Here is a 17,092-nt window from a genome sequence, read left to right as displayed (position 1 = left end):
CAATCAATTTAGAGGTAATTTTAAAAAAGGGTCCATCCTGGATAGATTGGGACGGTCAGAAAGTATTCTTTTGCGTGTCTGTGGGAGGGTTGTTGTGCTGTTGTTTTTTTGCCATGAGTTGTCTTCTATTCCTGGAGCAGCCCTTTTCATTTATAGAATTTCATGTGACAGGTTCAGGGAGGGAGGGGCTATTTTTGCCCTGCGAAAGGAGCCTCTTGCAAGTCTCGCTGCCCGTCCTCGCAATGTCAAGGGTACCAGGCACAGCACTATGTCCCACCAAGAGAACTTTGCTGCGCTTTTTCCAGCGTGGCCCAAACACCATCGTGGGCTGTTTACAAGGTAGGATCTGCAGAATTCCCCCTGATCTGCTTACTTCTCTGGATCAGCAACAGTGTTGGCCTTTCTGCTTGGTGGGTGAGCAGAGACTCCCTCAGATTTGGCTCCCTGGGATGGGAACTCGTGAAGGACAGGAGAGTTTTTCCCTGGGAAAGATCACCCAACAGGGCACTTCAGTTGAGCATATAAAAGGGGGGCTTATAATGAATTGGGGGGGGAGAGATTACATCTGTCACAGGCATTACTTGCTGATCTAGCAGTCTGGAGAGGTCATGATGCAGAAGGATCAAGGCCTTGAAGGTTACGCTTGTTGATGGTGACGATTTACTAGCAAACAGCCTGTTGTGACTAAGGGATGGTGTGTTTGCCTGAGAGGATTTTTCTCTGAAAGGACCACAGGGGGTGCAATGCATCTCTCGCAGTTTGAGCACAGAGAAACTGTGTACCCAACCACTGCATGATCCATGTTCTTAAGGGCAAGCCGGCCAGTGTAGGGACAAGGAACAGGAGAGTGCATCTCAGCAGAACCCCTCAAGTGCAGCATCTCACTCTTCCTCTGATAGCCATACATTGGCACAAATGACAGCACAGGAGGAAACAAAGGTGAACTCTGAGATAAGACTGGGCTGGGAGGACTAAACTTCCTCCCTGCTCCTGGTTGTTGAGCACTGAGCCTTCTATTATGTGCAAAGCCCCACTTCTGTGTTTGCATAATCCCACCTTGTGATCTATTTCCTAGTCACCCTGCAGTGTGATGGAATGTTGGGGGTGTGTGTGTGTGTTTTTGGCTATAACTTTTGATAGAATAGAGATATTTCTATCTCTAGAGATAGAGGTATCTAGAGAGATAGATATATGTATCCTCTGGGGGCTGGGGATAAGAATAGGCCCTCGGTTTGGCTGTACTTGTCGTAAGAGGCGACTGAACAGCCACCGGGCAGATGGGACTCGTCAGCCTGGGAAGGCAGCTCATCTGAGAGAAGGAAAACTCTGATCCCAAACCTCCACTGCCTTGTGGCTACATCCAGTTATGGAAAAGGCTTCAGGAGTCAACCTGGAGGCAAAATCCGGAGCCGGAGTCCCTGAGGCAGTTCATGGCTGAACACAGTCACGTTCTGGCAACTCCTGCGACGCCGCTGGAACCAACCGCATTGGCCTCTGCCTTTGCATTGGACCATTTCAGCGACGTGGAGAGGGGGGATTTGCTGCATGGGTAACAGCCTATCCTCCATACCTACTTTACCCAGGCTTCGCACACTGGAGAGGACACTCTGTTCCAGAACCACCATTCAGAGCGTGACACCATTGTCTTCCGAGACTGAAGGATGCCAACAAGAAGATATATGTAGAGATAGAAATATTTCAATGTGGGTTTTTTTTCATTGCCGTCCACAATGAAATTACACATCAAATGATATAATGTAAAAGTATTACTTAAAATTACCAAGATTTTAAAAATTTTGGCCAATAGTGGTGTCACCCCCTGTGCATGTCACCAGGTGTGGCCCACACCCCCTGCAGCCCCTCTAGTGTTGCCACTGACTATATTATGTTTATTCTTGCGCTTATATTTATATTACACCTTCCACATATATAGTGTCTTACAGAGTTGCGTAGGCTGGTCGGACAGTTCCTGCTCCCAGGAAGCTTAAAATCTTTAACAGGCAGTGAGGAAAACTCAGTTGTAGGGAGATGGGAAATGGGAGGTCTGAGAAGGAATGTGGAAGAAGGGAGAAAGAGGGTGTGCTTTGCATGGTGCTTTGCAAAACAGCCTATCTAGGCTTTAACAATCTAGGCTTTACAGCAGAGCAAGACTGCAGAAAGAATCTTGGATGAATGCATGAAGGGGGCAAGAATTTGCATGAAAGCAAACCACGGGAGGGGACACAGTGGCCTCAAGGCTAAAGAAGCTGCCCAGTAATCAGAAAGTTCCCACTCTTGTATCTGCCAGGAATTACCCGGGCAACTTACCCTAGGAGCCATAACCTTCCGACCTCAGTTTCACTATCTGAGTTAAGGGGAAAATCACACTGACTTGCCTTATAGGATGGTTGTAAGCTCTACCACAGCCATTTTCAACCACTGTGCCACGGCACACTGGTGTGCCGTGAGTGGTCCACAGGTGTGCCATAGGAATTTGGGGGAAGGTCATTTATTAGTAGGGCCAATGGGAGATGTGAGCCCCCCCCCCCATTGGCAGCATAGTGTGCCTTGTCAATTGTCAAAAACCTGATGGTGTGCCTTGTCACTAAAATTGGCAGCATTTTAGTGCCTTGTCAAGTGTGCCCTGAGATGGAAAAGGTTGAAAATCACTGCTCTACCAAATTGATGTGCCTGAAATCCCTTGATCGCTATAGCTCCCACGGCAAACATGTTCATTTCCTAGTCTCACGAAATGTCACCTGTTTCTCTTCCCCTTTCCCACAATCCCACCTGTTTTTCTCCTCCCAGATGGACAATTTTGAATACAGCATCCAGCTGAATGACCGAGATTGGGCTGAATTCTACTTGGCCGCCGAAGAATGCAATTTGATCCAGCCGGCCTTGGCCACAGCGGAGGAGCAGCTTCTCAGTGACCTTGAGGAAGGGGAAGTTGAAGAGGGCAAGTTGTTTCGAGTGAGGGTGGGCCCTGCTTTGGCCCACAGCTCAGCCAGTCACCTCCCACGTGCAGCCCCAGGTGGACATCTGCTTGCAGAAGAGACTTGGTCCGGCAGTGAGGACGAAACGGATCTGAGCTCAGTCAACAGGTTCTTATGCAAGAACAGCCAGCTTGGCACAGTGTGTCCTCAGTCTTCTGAGTCCCAAGAAAATCAGCAATCCCGTGTCACTTTGAAGCCACCAGGAAGTAAGTTAGCATCTGCTACACAATGTGACATTCTGTGTGCTGCAGAGGAGAGAGAATCAGATATTGAGGATCAGCCCAGTTCCTTCTCAGTAGTTGCTGGTGTAGTCCGAAAGGAGGACTTGCAAGGGCAAAACCCAAAGCAGGAGATAAAAGAAAGACTTGCTTGTGCCACACGTACACACCTGAACGCTTCAGAGAAGATGGATAATCAAGAAGGAAGCAGTACCCTCTCCTTGGCACCGCAGCACCCTCAAGGTGATGCTTCCCAGAGAGCTCCTGTTGACAACCAACTTCCAACTTTGCTAGGGAATACTGCAGTTGGTGGGAACCCAGAATTTTTGGAGCCAAGAGATCTAGCTGGATATCCAAGATCTGTACAATTTTCATCTCTGGATTCCGCAAAGCGTGAAGGACCTGAGCATCTAGAGAAGGGCACTATGACCTATCAAGTCACCTTGATGGCAAAGTCAGTGCCATGCCAGGAAGAGCCACCTGCCTTTCACGGACATTCAGTCCTGGCGCCAACTGACCCACTGTCAGAGAGTCGCATGGAAAGTGCTGAGAGACGGAGTAGCAAGGCAGAAAAAGATGTCGCAAACTGCAGAGGTGAGGGGAGAGTGGACACTAGTGAGGACGTCACCTGTGATGTCCTGAAAGAGGAATGTCCGTTGGACCATGTGGTGAGTCCTACCAGTGAGGTGGTAGAACCAGAAGACAAATATCTAAGACCAACACCCACAGTTGATGACTCCAGCAAAACATTGGATAAACACAGAGACACTGCTTCATTGACAAGAGGGCCAGAGAAGAAAAATAGTGGTGAATCTTTCCACCATCTTGGCATGGCTGTACCACTGGAAGAGGAATCTCATCTTCTGGCTCCTGGAAGCCAGAGAGCTGACTTCTTCCAAGAAGCCATCCACTGTAGTCCAGCTTTGGAGACTTCTCCAGAAAGCAATGTAACTGTTATGACATGGCCAGAGATGTGTGACTGTTTTTTTTGTGATGACACCCAGGAACAGGGAGGAAAGATGGGGGAGAGGATGGGGAAGGAAAGACTGGTCCCAAACAGGGATCCAAGCCTTCCTGAAATGTATGGGCCCGACATGTATGAATATTTCTTTAACGAAATGGGTGAGGCCAAGGCGAGAGGGGGGGACGGAGGCACAAAACTGGAGAAAATCAGCAGCTCTGGTCATCAGTCAGCTCCCCCCGAGGACTCAGAGGATCCAGACTCCCACCCAGCTGACTGTGCCATGCAAATATCCATCCCAGAGGTGTATGAACATTTTTTTGTCAGCAGAACAAAGGACAAGAGGACCTGGAGGGGGTTCTTCCTGAGCATGCCAGCCTCGGAGGCAAAGAAGGCTGCAAGAGCATTGACATCTTTGTTCCTCAAACCAGTACACCTGTTCAAATCCCGGCCCACAAGGCAGGGGGCTCTGCTTCGGAGAGGATCCCAAGGGAGACTGGTTCTTCTGTCTCCAAGGCTCCTGCAAGCATACCAACCAAGAGCAGAAGATCCCGCAACGGCTGTGATGGTTCCAGGTACCCCTTTGTTATGGAGGCGGCTTTGGGGTTGTAACTGCTTAAAATCTCTTGCTTGGGTTTAATTTGTGAATAAACATCAGGACTGGCTCATCTGCGAGGCCAGTTGAGGCAGCTGCCTCACCTGCCCACCCACTTTCACTTCTTCTCCTCTTCCTACGCCCTGGATTGGGAAAGGAAGAGAAAGATGGAGCAGAACAGGAAGTGTGGAGAAGAAGAGAGGTGGTGGGCTAGAGTGTCTCTGCTCTGGCCCACCACTGTCCTGTGCACTTCCTCTTCCACTGCTTCCCCCTCTTCCTTTTCCAATCCAGGGAACCGGAGCAGCAGAGGTTGACGCGTCGTTGCATACGTCAGGGCCGCATTGGTCTACGAACGCAGGGCCGCATTCAGGTGCCAAGAGGTCTACGACTGACTGGGGAGTAAGATTCATATGGCTGAAAAATTGAGGGGACTCTGGCGTGTTCTCGATCAGGGAGCTCCAAACCGTGGCCCGCGGGCCTGATCCAGTGCCCTCGCTAATCCCTCCCCTGAGTAAACAGAGCTTACCATTCCACCGGGGAGGCTGCCATTGTCACCATCAATCTCCCCCCATATTTGCTCCACCCAGCTGCATCTGCATCTACATTCTCCCACCCCGGCAGGCTCTGCACCAGAAGTTCCTGGCAGACACGGTTGGGTAAAGTGAACAGGGGGGGAGAGCCGCAGTGACAATGGCAGCCTCCCCAGCAGAACGGTAAGCTCCGGTAGTGCCAAGGAGGCTGTTTGTTTCTAGATTGTAGGTGCTGGCGTTTGTGTGTATTTGCTGTTAACATCCCAGGCAAGGCGATAACCGTGGAACGGGACGGGCTGCAAACGCCCAGCTCCCTATAGCAGTGTTCTTCAATCTGTGGGTCGCGAAGCTTCATTTGGAGGGTTGTGACAAGAGAGGGTTGTGCAAGAGAGGGCTTGGATCCAGTCCGATAATGGTACTGCCTTATGAAAACTGAGTTCTTGGTATAATCCTGCACAACCTTTTCTTTCTGTCTTGCCCTGCAACAACTAAGGGCAGCCCTGCTTGGGCTACTACTTGTCTTCTGTGAAGACAGAACAGGTGGGGGGGGGGGAAAACAGGACAGGTGGGGGGTAGATAGGTCGGGTCTCAGGAGGGAGGACAAGATCAGCAGTGGGTTCATAAGAACATAAGAACAGCCCCGCTGGATCAGGCCATAGGACCATCTAGTCCAGCTTCCTGTATCTCACAGCGGCCCACCAAATGCCCCAGGGAGCACACCAGATAACAAGAGACCTGCAAGGCCTCCTGGGAATTGTAGTTAAGAACATAAGAACAGCCCCACTGGATCAGGCCATAGGCCCATCTAGTCCAGCTTCCTCCAAATGCCCCAGGGAGCACACTAGATAACAAGAGACCTCATTCCAGCTCCCTCCCTTGCATCTGGCCTTCTGACATATCCCATTTCTAAAATCAGGAGGTTGCACACGCACATCATGGCTTGTACCCCGTAATGGATTTTTCCTCCAGAAACTTGCCCAATCCCCTTTTAAAGGCGTCCAGGCCAGACGCCATCACCACATCCTGTGGCAAGGAGTTCCACAGACCAACCACACGCTGAGTAAAGAAATACTTTTTTTTTTGTCTGTTCTAACTCTCCCAACACTCAATTTTAGTGGATACTTGGTTTGTTGGGGTTGTGGCACAAAAAAAGGTTGAAGATCACTGCCCTAAGGAGTATTCCAGGTTTTCCTGTCATTTTTCCTTAAAAAATAGAGCTTTTAGTTCCTCTTACCTGTGAAGATATAATAAAAAAAAAGTCCTGCCAATGTTATACCCAGTCCAATAAGTGCAAAATCTTTGGGATAAGTGATGAGCACCATCCTGACCTTTTTCTTTTTTTTTAATGTTTATAAAATGTATTTTCAATATTCAATACAATTAACTAATTTTAAGAATATTGTTCTCCATGTATTTTTGTTTCTGGCAGTTAAGCACTGATTTCCAATTCCAAACCACAAAATATTCATGCTGAAGCCCTTTGTTAAGAAGTACCCTTCCAGGGAGGAGGGGGCATTCTGCACATGTTCAGAGATGCTGTGGCCTTAGGTCCATTTTCTTTAAAGCTGAAGCTGGTTTCTTTCCTTAAAAAAAAAAAAAAGATGCTTGCCAGATACGCTCTGAGGCATCCAAAGCATATGCTTTGGATGATCCAAAGCTCCGAGGAAGCCCAAAGTAAAGAAACATTTGAAAAGTTTCAATTTTTGAAACTTCTGAAAGCCTTTTCTCCAGGAAAACACCAGAGCATTTGAAAATAACCCTGTATGGAAGTTGCAGGCCATGCTGTCGATTCAAGACTCACTACCAGCCTTGGGCATTGCTGTGAATTCCTGACAAATGGAAAATTGCCAGAAATTGGACCGGGAAAGAGAGAGAACATATAGGAACAAGAACCAAGAAGCCAAACCTGTCTTCCTTGCTTCTTACATTGCCAACCTTTTTCATCTCACGGCACGCTGACAAGGCATTAAAATTGTCAAGGCGCACCATCAAGTTTCTGACAATTGCCAAGGCACACCATGCTGCCAGTAGAGGCTCACATCCCCCATTGGCCCTACTTATAAATGACCTTCCCCCAAATTCCTGTGGCACACCTGTGGACCACTCACGGCACAGTGGTTGAAAATGGCTGTTCTATACTCAAGGCCGACCTTGTTATTTGCTTAACAAAGCTCTCTTGCGCTGGTGGCAACTAAGTAATCACCAAACCTTAATTGATAGCCTAGATCAGGGGTGCTCAAACCCCAGCCCCGGGGCCACTTGCGGCCCTCGAGGCCTCTCAGTGCGGCCCTCAGGGAACCCCCAGTCTCCAATGAGCCTCTGGCCCTCCAGAGATTTGTTGGAGCCCGTGCTGGCCCGACGCAACTGCTCTCAGAGTGAGGGCGACTGTTTGACCTCTCGCCTGAGCTGTGGGATGAGGGCTGCCTCCACTGCTTGCTTTTTCACGTCTGTGACGCGGAAACTGAATGCTTTCCACATGCGCTGCCTCCGACGTATTCTCGGCATCACCTGGCAGGACAAAGTTTCAAACAACACAGTCCTGGAACGTGCTGGAATCCCTAGCATGTATGCACTACTGAAACAGAGACGCCTGCGTTGGCTCGGTCATGTCGTGAGAATGGATGATGGCCGGATCCCAAAGGATCTCCTCTATGGAGAACTCGTGCAAGGAAAGCGCCCTACAGGTAGACCACAGCTGCGATACAAGGACATCTGCAAGAGGGATCTGAAGGCCTTAGGAGTGGACCTCAACAAGTGGGAAACCCTGGCCTCTGAGTGGCCCGCTTGGAGGCAGGCTGTGCAACATGGCCTTTCCCAGTTTGAAGAGACACTTGGCCAACAGTCTGAGGCTAAGAGGCAAAGAAGGAAGGCCCATAGCCAGGGAGACAGGCCAGGGACAGACTGCACTTGCTCCCAGTGTGGAAGGGATTGTCACTCCCGAATCGGCCTTTTCAGCCACACTAGACGCTGTTCCAGAACCACCTTTCAGAGCGCGATACCATAGTCTTTCGAGACTGAAGGTTGCCAACAACTAAGATGCAGTAGCGGCAGCAAAGAAAAGGCCAGCCTTGCTTTGTGCAAGGCCTTGTCTAGGCCTCGAGCTATTGCAAGGCCTTCACTCATTCATTCATATAAGTTCATCTTTAATATATTCACTTATGTAAACATATGTAAATTTATTCAAATTTTAAATGTAAATTAATCCTTTTTTTCCCCGGCCCCCGACATAGTGTCAGAGAGCTGATGTGGCCCTCTTGCCAAAAACTTTGAACACCCCTGGCCTAGATCAACTAAAGAAACTTACAAGGCCTTAATTCTTACAACATACCCTTCAAGTTTTTGAAGCCTGGTCCTGAGCATATTTACGCCGAGGGAAGCGCCACTGTGTTCACCATACAATTTGCTCCCAAAGAAGTGATCATAAGATGGGACATCAAGGTGGAACATGGGAAGTGTACATTTACCTGGCACTGCCATTATTTGTCTTATTTTACTGTTTATTTTTCCTATTTTTATACTTCCCTCCCTCCAAGGAGCTCGAAGTGGTGTTCATAGTTCCTTCTCTCCATTGGTGTAGCTGGGGGGGGGGCACTAAGTTTTGCAGAGAGCAGCTTGAAAGCGGCTCATTTCTCCCCTTTGGAGCCACTTTGGGAGGGGGGGGAAGAGAGGCAAAAGGCTCCTAAGTGGAGGGGGAGGGGCCGCTTGAACGCTGCAGGGAGGCTCCCTGCAAAACTTAGTGTCCCAACCCCCCTCTAGCTATGCCAGTGCTCCTCTCCTTGTGTCTTCGCTGCAACCCTGTGAGGGAGGTGAAGCTGCGAGAGAGTGATTTGCCCAAGGTCACCCAGGAAGCTCTGTAGCTGAGCAGGGACTTGAACTTGGATCTCCCAACCCCAGAGCCACTATACCACGCTGGTGGAAGTGTCTGTCACCTGAGTCAGACCTTTTGTCCATCACTTGCAGTACCGTCAGCACTGACTGGTTGTTACCAAAAAGGCTGTTTTGTTTAGGGGAATTATTTATATTAGCCTTCTGGAAACTTTTGGGACCATAGGCTGGATACAAGACAGCGTAGAGCAGGGGTGCCCAAACCCCGGCCCTGGGGCCACTTGCGGCCCTTGAGGCCTCTCAATGCGGCCCTCAGGGAGCCCCCAGTCTTCAATGAGCCTCTGGCCCTCCAGAGATTTGTTGGAGCCCACACTGGCCCGACACAAGTGCTCTCAGTGTGAGGGCAACTGTTTGAAGTCTCACGTGAGCTGTGGGATGAGGGCTCCCTCCACTGCTTGTTGTTTCACATCTGTGATGCAGCAGCAGCAGCAAAGGAAAGGCCAGCCTTGCTTTGTGCAAGGCCTTTTATAGGCCTTGAGCTACTGCAAGACCTTCATTCATTCATATAAGTTCCATCTTTAATATATTCATTTATGTAAACTTATGTAAATTTATCCGAATTTTAAATGTAAATTAGTTCTTCCCCCCCCCCGGCCCCCAACACAGTGTCAGAGAGACCATGTGGCCCTCCTGCCAAAAACTTTGGACACCCCTGGCGTAGAGCAAAGAAATCGCTTGTTTAGCTTAATGAGGAGACTGGGAGGAAGGTAACTTTCAATCAAAGGATTATATTTTTATTGCAAAAACACACAAAGGTAACATAATACACATGGAGAATCGAGAAGTATATACTTGTCTGTATATACAGAAGTATATACTTATACCTAACTCGTGGTGGATGCATGTGCTATGTATCTGAGTGCACCCGAAAAAGAGACAGAAATGGTTAGGGTGTAGGAAGGTATTTTAGGGGTTCCTTAATCTGCTAAACCCAGTTGCTGACTAAAGATGGGGGGAGAAGGGAGGAATAGGTAGGGAAGAAGGGGGGGAAGTTTAGACACACGATATATTTACCTGTTGGGGGGGGCAGTTGGAGGAAGAGTCCCGCAGGACCACTCTCGCAAGAGAGCAATCAGAGAGAGACCGCATGTGCTCCGAGTTCTCTCTTAAGAGTTGTCTTTGACCTGGAAGTCAATCCAAACTGACCGGACGTATCCCAGAGCTGTGGGCATGCTCAGTAACACTTGGAGTATGTAAAGAAAAGGTGGAAGGGTCCAGAACTCAGTTATCAGCAAAGCTTGACTCTGGGGGAGGGAGGCAATTTGCATAAGGTGCTTAAGAGTGTTAAAGCTACAACAAAAGAGCAATGGGCTTCCTCCTCAGTAGGTGCATGCTTGTTTTGCATAATCAGGAGACACAGTGATTAGGTTCTACATTGACCTGTGGAACTCTGTGGAACTCCTTGCCACAGGATGTGGTGCTGGCGTCTAGCCTAGACGCCTTTAAAAGGGGATTGGACGAGTTTCTGGAGGAAAAATCCATTATGGGGTACAAGCCATGATGTGTATGCGCAACCTCCTGATTTTAGAAATGGGTTAAGTCAGAATGCCAGATGTGGGGGAGGGCACCAGGATGAGGTCTCTTGTTATCTGGTGTGCTCCCTGGGGCATTTGGTGGGGCCGCTGTGAGATACAGGAAGCTGGACTAGATGGGCCTATGGCCTGATCCAGTGGGGCTGTTCTTATGTTCTTATGTTCTTATGACCTGCAAGGAATTGGGGGTTTGTGTAATTCTTGTGCTTGTAGCTTGGCCATGGCCCTTAGAAACATGTGCTGGGGGAGGAGTGGCCTGCTTGCTTGGTCTGTAGAGTCCAAAATGCATAACTAGATATAAAAACACAACTTGGAAGGGAAAAGGGGATTTTCACGTAACATGGTAGCATCTCTCCAAGGTTTCAAGCTAGAGTCTTTCTCATGCCTACCTGGAAATGCTGCCAGGGATTGAACTGGGAACGTCTGTGTGCCAAACCTGTCCTCAGTAGGTGCCGCTTCCGCAGCCCACTGCAGAAGTGGAACTGTTGCTTGAGTCTCTCAAGAGACACGAACAAGCACGTCCAGTTAAAGGATGCTCCTTGTGGAATTATAACACTAAATGGCAGACGTTCAAAAGCCATTATTGAGCGTGAACCTCAGAACAGATCGAGCATTTTTCTAGCCCTTGCAGGTGACCTGAAAGAGCACACACTGGAACACAGCACCAGGTGTGAGATTAGAACTCAGAATTTCAAGCAAGGCAATGTATGCCCTGGGCCAAGCAATACTTGATCTGTTTACATTCAGGTGGGCTCAAGGCAACAGTACTTCTGAACATGTGCCAAGTGCCTTTCATGTTGTCATCACAGTCACCGCTCTCGTGTTGGGTTAAGAAGATATTCAGGTGAATGGGTATGGTAGTTCCAAGGGCAGCTCTTTGTATTGATTTATGGGTCAAATAAAGGGGCAGGAGGTCTGGCCTAGAGGGTAGAGCCTCCATTTGCCTGAAGATTAACATCCACAAGGTCGCCAGTTCGAGGCCACCGGCACCATGCGACCTTGAAGCAGCTGGCAAGCTGCAGCTGAGCTGTTCCATCTGCTCGGAGCGTGGGAGGATGGAGGCCAGAATGTTAAACCAGATCGGAGTGTAACACCTTGAATGTAGTGGTTCTTGAAAGAAAGAACCTTCTTTCAATTTGTAAAAATCCCTGCGTGGATTTAATAAGCCTGCCTATGTAAACCGCCTTGAATAAAGTCTTGAATAAAGACCAAGAAAGGCGGTATAGAAATACAGTATATTATTATTATTATTAAATAAACTGTATGGATAGAAGACAAAGAATTACTAGCTTTCAATAGAACAGGAGGCATATTATTATAAGGAGATGTTAGAGATCCCTTTATCTCCCTTTAGGATAAGCAACACCAGGGTGAGCAAGTTCAGCCTTGCTACTTTTCACCAGAAACTCCTTGGTCTTTTATTTCCAGAAAGGCCCCTCCAGCCAGTTTTCTCGCAAAGAGACATGTGTCTGGGTTTCGTTGCCTTCGCTTCGTGGGCTGTGAAGACCTCCAATTTGCAGTCCCCAGATGCTTGGAAGATTGGTAAGGCCTGCGTGGGAGGCACAGAGCTCTGGGCGGATTTGGGGAGGGGGCAGATTTAAGCCTTGAAGATAGTTGAGGAATGTTAACATGCTGGTTCTGTCCTGGGAAGAGGCAGAATCAGTGCCGAAAACGGTCTCTCTTTTGCTTTTTACTTTTTAAATTATGGCCCTCGTGTCTTCTAGAAACCATTCGTTCCTTGAATCAAAGCGGGAGCCGTGCTTCAATCTGCTCTGAAAAAAGATTCATCATAATACAGTGTTTCTCTGCCAGTGGCACGGGTTCCACCAGTCACTGGCGTAGCTAGAGGGGGGGCGGCACACTATGTTTTGCAGGGAGCCTCACCGCAGCGTGCAAGCAGCTCCTCCCCTCCCTTTTGGAGCCATGTGGGCGGGGGAGGGGAAACAGAGGCAAATGGCTCCCAAGGGGAGGGGGAGGGGACGCTTGCACGCTCCCTGCAAAACTTAGTGCGCTGCCCCCCCTCTAGCTATGCCATTGCCACCAGTGGTAGCTGAGGTGGTGTCTGGTGGTACTCGCAGGACCCCTGGACCCCTGTTGCCTGGCAGCGAGACCAGGAATGTGACGCAACAGGCAGCGGTATGAGGCTGCGCTCAGTGGGTAGAGCTCCAAAGCATGCTTTTCAGTGCTTGAAAAAACCCTCCCTTCCGCCCTGATCTTCTCTTACTGGGGTTTGTTGCATCGATGATGTCATCGACATGTGTGATGTCATTGATGTGTGGTTGATGATGTCATTGCCAATCCCTTCCAGTGGTACTTCAGATGTGAAGTGGTGTGGTGAAGGCCCACTTGAGAAACGTTTGAGAAACTCTGTCACCGGCGTACTTTTGGTCCACTTAATTCATTATTGCCTGCATATACTGGCAGTGGTTCTTCGGTTAGGGGTCTTTCCCAGCCCCGTTCAGGAGATGTTGCCAGAGATTAAACTTTGGACTTGCGTGTTTTGCTACTGAGCTGCAGCCCTCCCTGATCAAATGTATGTGAAAGGTAAGATTTACCTGCCCTAAGACCGTTTGTGTTCCTGCATGAGCCGTATGGCTCCATTTTGCCCTCCCCCCACCAGGAATGGCTTCGAAGAGAGGGGCTGCTCGTCCCTCCGTACCCCCCCTCCAGCTACACCACCGGATGAATTTAATCCCTTTGGCCTGCTAGCAGTTTTTTTTACGGCACCCAACTTGGAAAATTCTGGTTCTGTCCACAACTCCTCACCGTAGTTTTCCTCTTACTCCTTTCTCTGTCACACTTTTAGCCTTTATTAACTCCAGTGATACTGACTTGCTCCTCACTCGAACTATCTTCCCACTGATTCAATCAGCAGCCAGCCAGGAAAGCGGATAAGTCACCCGGCTATCACCCCATCTGTATCATTGCACACCCTGCGCTAGGTGGGGTTTGTAGCGTCAGCGCCACACCTTGCTACCCTGTATTGCTCCATGCCTTCCTCTGGAGCTTTATCAAACAGGCTGCCCAGTGTATGTGTGTGGGGAGATCCATGCTTCCAGCCACGTCCAAGCCGCCCCCGAACACTTAAACTACCTTGTTTTGTTGGTAGTTTACCTGACTAAGGCCACAGGGTCGCTGAACCATTGGGGACATCTCCAGATTCACAACAAAGGGAGTAAAAAAGAATACTTACCTGTCACCACGCTTAACATTTATACAGCGTGCTATTTGTGTTGATGCAATCAGCTCAGTCAAAATTAACGCAAGGAATAAATGTCAAGCAGCAACCCGAGAACACACAAGGGGGAAGCAGAACACTAAAATGAATTGTGCGGGGGAACAGAAACATCTTTGCCAAGTGATGAAACACCAGCAAAGTGGGGGGCCAGGTGGGTTTTTCTAGGTCAGGAGCTCCACACCGGTGGGATGCTATGTCAGATCAGCCCCTGGTTGCCACCTCTTTGGCTTCTCACACCAGCTCCAAGCAGGAGCAAAGACTGGGGAGATGAGATGGCAATTCTGGTGGCTGCTAGCTTCTGAGACAGGCCTGGTGTTGACAGCCCTTAGGAAAAAGGTCCCCAGGCAGCAGGTGGCAGAATGCACACAGTCTTGGTTCACCATTTCTGCTAGAGAGGGGCTTATGCAACAACTCTACTGTCTTTAACCTTCACCTGTTTTATGGGCACATTCCTTTCCTAGTGTTTCTGGCCAATTTTGGCACCCTCTCTGCTATCCGATACTTCCGACGTCAGGTCGTCACAGGGGGAAAACATGGAACTTAAAGTGGCAGCAGAGGATAATCCCACCCCCATTCCTGGAAGGCTGTTTGTGGATGATTTGGGAAGAATACCATGCAATCTGCGGAAGCAAGGAACAGACTCTGTGGAACCCCAGATTCCAGGGCCTGCTGGTATCCTTCACTACTCCTGCTAGGAAAGGAAGCAAGGAAGTCAGAAAGAAGATGGGAGTTTGTACGGAAATTAGATTTTGATTCCTGCGTTGTAGGCATCAAACAACCTGGAACAAGTATTCCTCACTCCTCTCTCCATCAGTAACTCATCCTGAACTCACGAGAGAAGACAATCTTTGAATTAATTACCCAATAACCTTCTGGCAAACTAGCTAGGCAGCTGCATACTATAGACCTGCAATTGGAAAGTGTCCTATTTTAACTACAGTGTTGGAAGGGTTTAGAAAGTGTTGTAAGGATGTTAAATGGGAACTCTCAAAGGTAAGGCAGATGCTTGGATTGGACTGGGATGCATTTAATCCAGAGGAAAGATATGGGCTGAGACACTAATATTAACATAGAGGAAAGTTTCCAGATACGGAGACAGGGTTTTGGTGCATCTAAATCAGTATGGCCCATGCTGGACATTATTATCTCTCTGAAGTTTCAGGCAGGGGGCTTTTAAATGGTCTTATGCAGAGAGGATAAGGATTGAGCCTGGGCCCCCCAGCACGTAAAGGAGGTTTCAACCTGTGATTTTCAACCTTTTTCATCTCAAGGCACACTGAGAAGGTGCTAAAATGGTCAAGGCCAAACCCCATCAGTTTTTTGACCATTGGTAAGGCATACCATGCTGCCAGTGGGGGCCTCACATCCCCAATGACCCTATTAATATATGACCTTCCTCCAAACTCCTGGGGCACACCTGCAGACCACCCACAGCACACCAACGTGCCGTGGCACAGTGGTTGAAAATGGCTGCTCTGTGGCATGATGCAACAGTCACTTCCTCAGAACCTGCACATGAAGCTACCTTGCACTAAGTGAGAACATTCGCTCATCTAGCTCAGTTTTGTCGACACTCAGCTCTTCAGCATTTCAGACAGGGGTCTACTAGAGATGGTGGAACTTGGAATCCTCAGCATTCAAAGCTCTGCTACTGAGCACAGATCTCTCCAGCTTTTGACAGTATTTATAAAATTGACAGCTTCTGGTTATTTAAAAGGATGCTAAAATGCAAGACAGCTGAAGGAAACTCACGGTTTCTGCAGAAGGCAGAAGCAAAAGTTTTAAAGGAAAGTGTATTTAGATTTTGCTAGAGGGGGGATTAAAAGCCTACAAGTTTAGGAGGCATTTAGCCACAGGACAGGAAGAAGCAGAAACGACACATTTATAGCCCACCTACAATATGAGGGCAAGTTTTTCAATATGATTACACCTCCCCATTTAACAGTAGTTCAAATAGGGAAATTTGGGCTGAATATCAGAATGTATCGCCTTGTGTGTTATGAGAGACAATCGACTGAACAGATCTCTTTGTTCCTTAGGAACATTAAAACAATGTGTGGTTCTCTTATATGTGTTTTGCAGAGCTAAATTGTTTTTCTTCAAGGCCAGCTCTGCCTTGAACAAACAAAATTTACTAAAAAACAAAAGTTACTAAACAAAATTTGCACTAGTAAATGATCTGCTTAAGGTGAGAAGATGCTACTGGAACAAAACGGCCTGGTGAAGAGTTCTGTGTAACCCAAACATTTGCAGATTCCTATACCAACAGAAGTTGGGCCAATAAAATATATCCAGTCACCTATTGGGGTTTTGGTTTTTTGTTAAGTCCTAGCCTTCTACAGCTGGATGCTGCATTGCACCAAGTGAGACTATTCATTCATCTAGCTCAGTTTTGTCAATGTTCAGCTCTGCAGGGTTTCAGACAGGGGTCTGAAGAAAGAATTAACAGAGCTCGAATCATCTTCAAAGTTCTTCTTTGTACAAATCGATGGTGAGGCCACACCTGGAGTATTGTGTCCAGTTCTGGTCCCCACATCTCAAAAAGGACATAGTGGAATGGAGAAGGTGCAAAAGAGAGCGACTAAGATGATTACTGGGCTGGGGCACCTTCCTAATGAGGAAAGGCTATGGAGTTTGGGCCTCTTCAGTCTAGAAAGGAGACGCCTGAGGGGGGACATGATTGAGACATACAAAATTATGCATGGGAAGGATAAAGTGGATAGAGAGCTGCTCTTTACACTCTCACATAACACCAGAACTAGGGGACATCCACTAAAATTGAGTGTTGGGAGAGTTAGGACAGACAAAAGAAAATATTTCTTTACTCAGCATGTGGCTGATCTGTGGAACTCCTTGCCACAGGATGTGGTGACGGCATCTGGCCTGGATGCCTTTAAAAGGGGATTGGACAGGTTTCTGGAGGAAAAATCCATTATTGGTTACAAGCCATGATGTGTATGTGCAACCTCCTGATTTTAGAAATGGGCTATGTCAGAATGCCAGATGCAAGGGAGGGCACCAGGATGAGGTCTCTTGTTATCTGGTGTGCTCCCTGGGGCATTTGGTGGGCCGCTGTGAGATACAGGAAGCTGGACTAGATGGGCCTGTGGCCTGATCCAGTGGGGCTCTTCTTATGTTCTTAAACTACAATTCCCAGG

The 17,092-nt window shown here is 48.4% G+C and overlaps 1 protein-coding gene across 1 annotated transcript; it reads left to right on the top strand.

The window, feature by feature from the left end:
• Window positions 1–193: 193 nt before the first annotated feature.
• On the top strand, window positions 194–16,236 carry PERM1 (PPARGC1 and ESRR induced regulator, muscle 1). Its single transcript, XM_066637687.1, has 4 exons — window positions 194–339; window positions 2,788–4,729; window positions 12,125–12,238; window positions 14,396–16,236. Exons 2-4 carry the CDS (start codon window positions 2,788–2,790, stop codon window positions 14,476–14,478), a joined length of 2,139 nt encoding a protein of 712 aa, XP_066493784.1. The 5' UTR covers window positions 194–339; the 3' UTR covers window positions 14,479–16,236.
• The last annotated feature ends 856 nt before the right edge of the window (window positions 16,237–17,092 follow it).

Source organism: Tiliqua scincoides, chromosome 9 (genome assembly GCF_035046505.1).
Source record: "Tiliqua scincoides isolate rTilSci1 chromosome 9, rTilSci1.hap2, whole genome shotgun sequence".
NCBI lineage: Eukaryota > Metazoa > Chordata > Lepidosauria > Squamata > Scincidae > Tiliqua > Tiliqua scincoides.
This window is presented reverse-complemented; position numbering and strand designations above follow the sequence as displayed.

Bases quoted from the DNA above. Each gene is read 5' to 3' on its own strand.
- PERM1 (XM_066637687.1), top strand. From the start codon at position 2,788: ATGGACAATTTTGAATACAGCATCCAGCTGAATGACCGAGATTGGGCT. The intron at 4,730-12,124 runs GTACCCCTTTGT...TTTTATTTCCAG, and splicing joins AACGGCTGTGATGGTTCCAG to AAAGGCCCCTCCAGCCAGTT. The intron at 12,239-14,395 runs GTAAGGCCTGCG...TTCCTTTCCTAG, and splicing joins CCCAGATGCTTGGAAGATTG to TGTTTCTGGCCAATTTTGGC.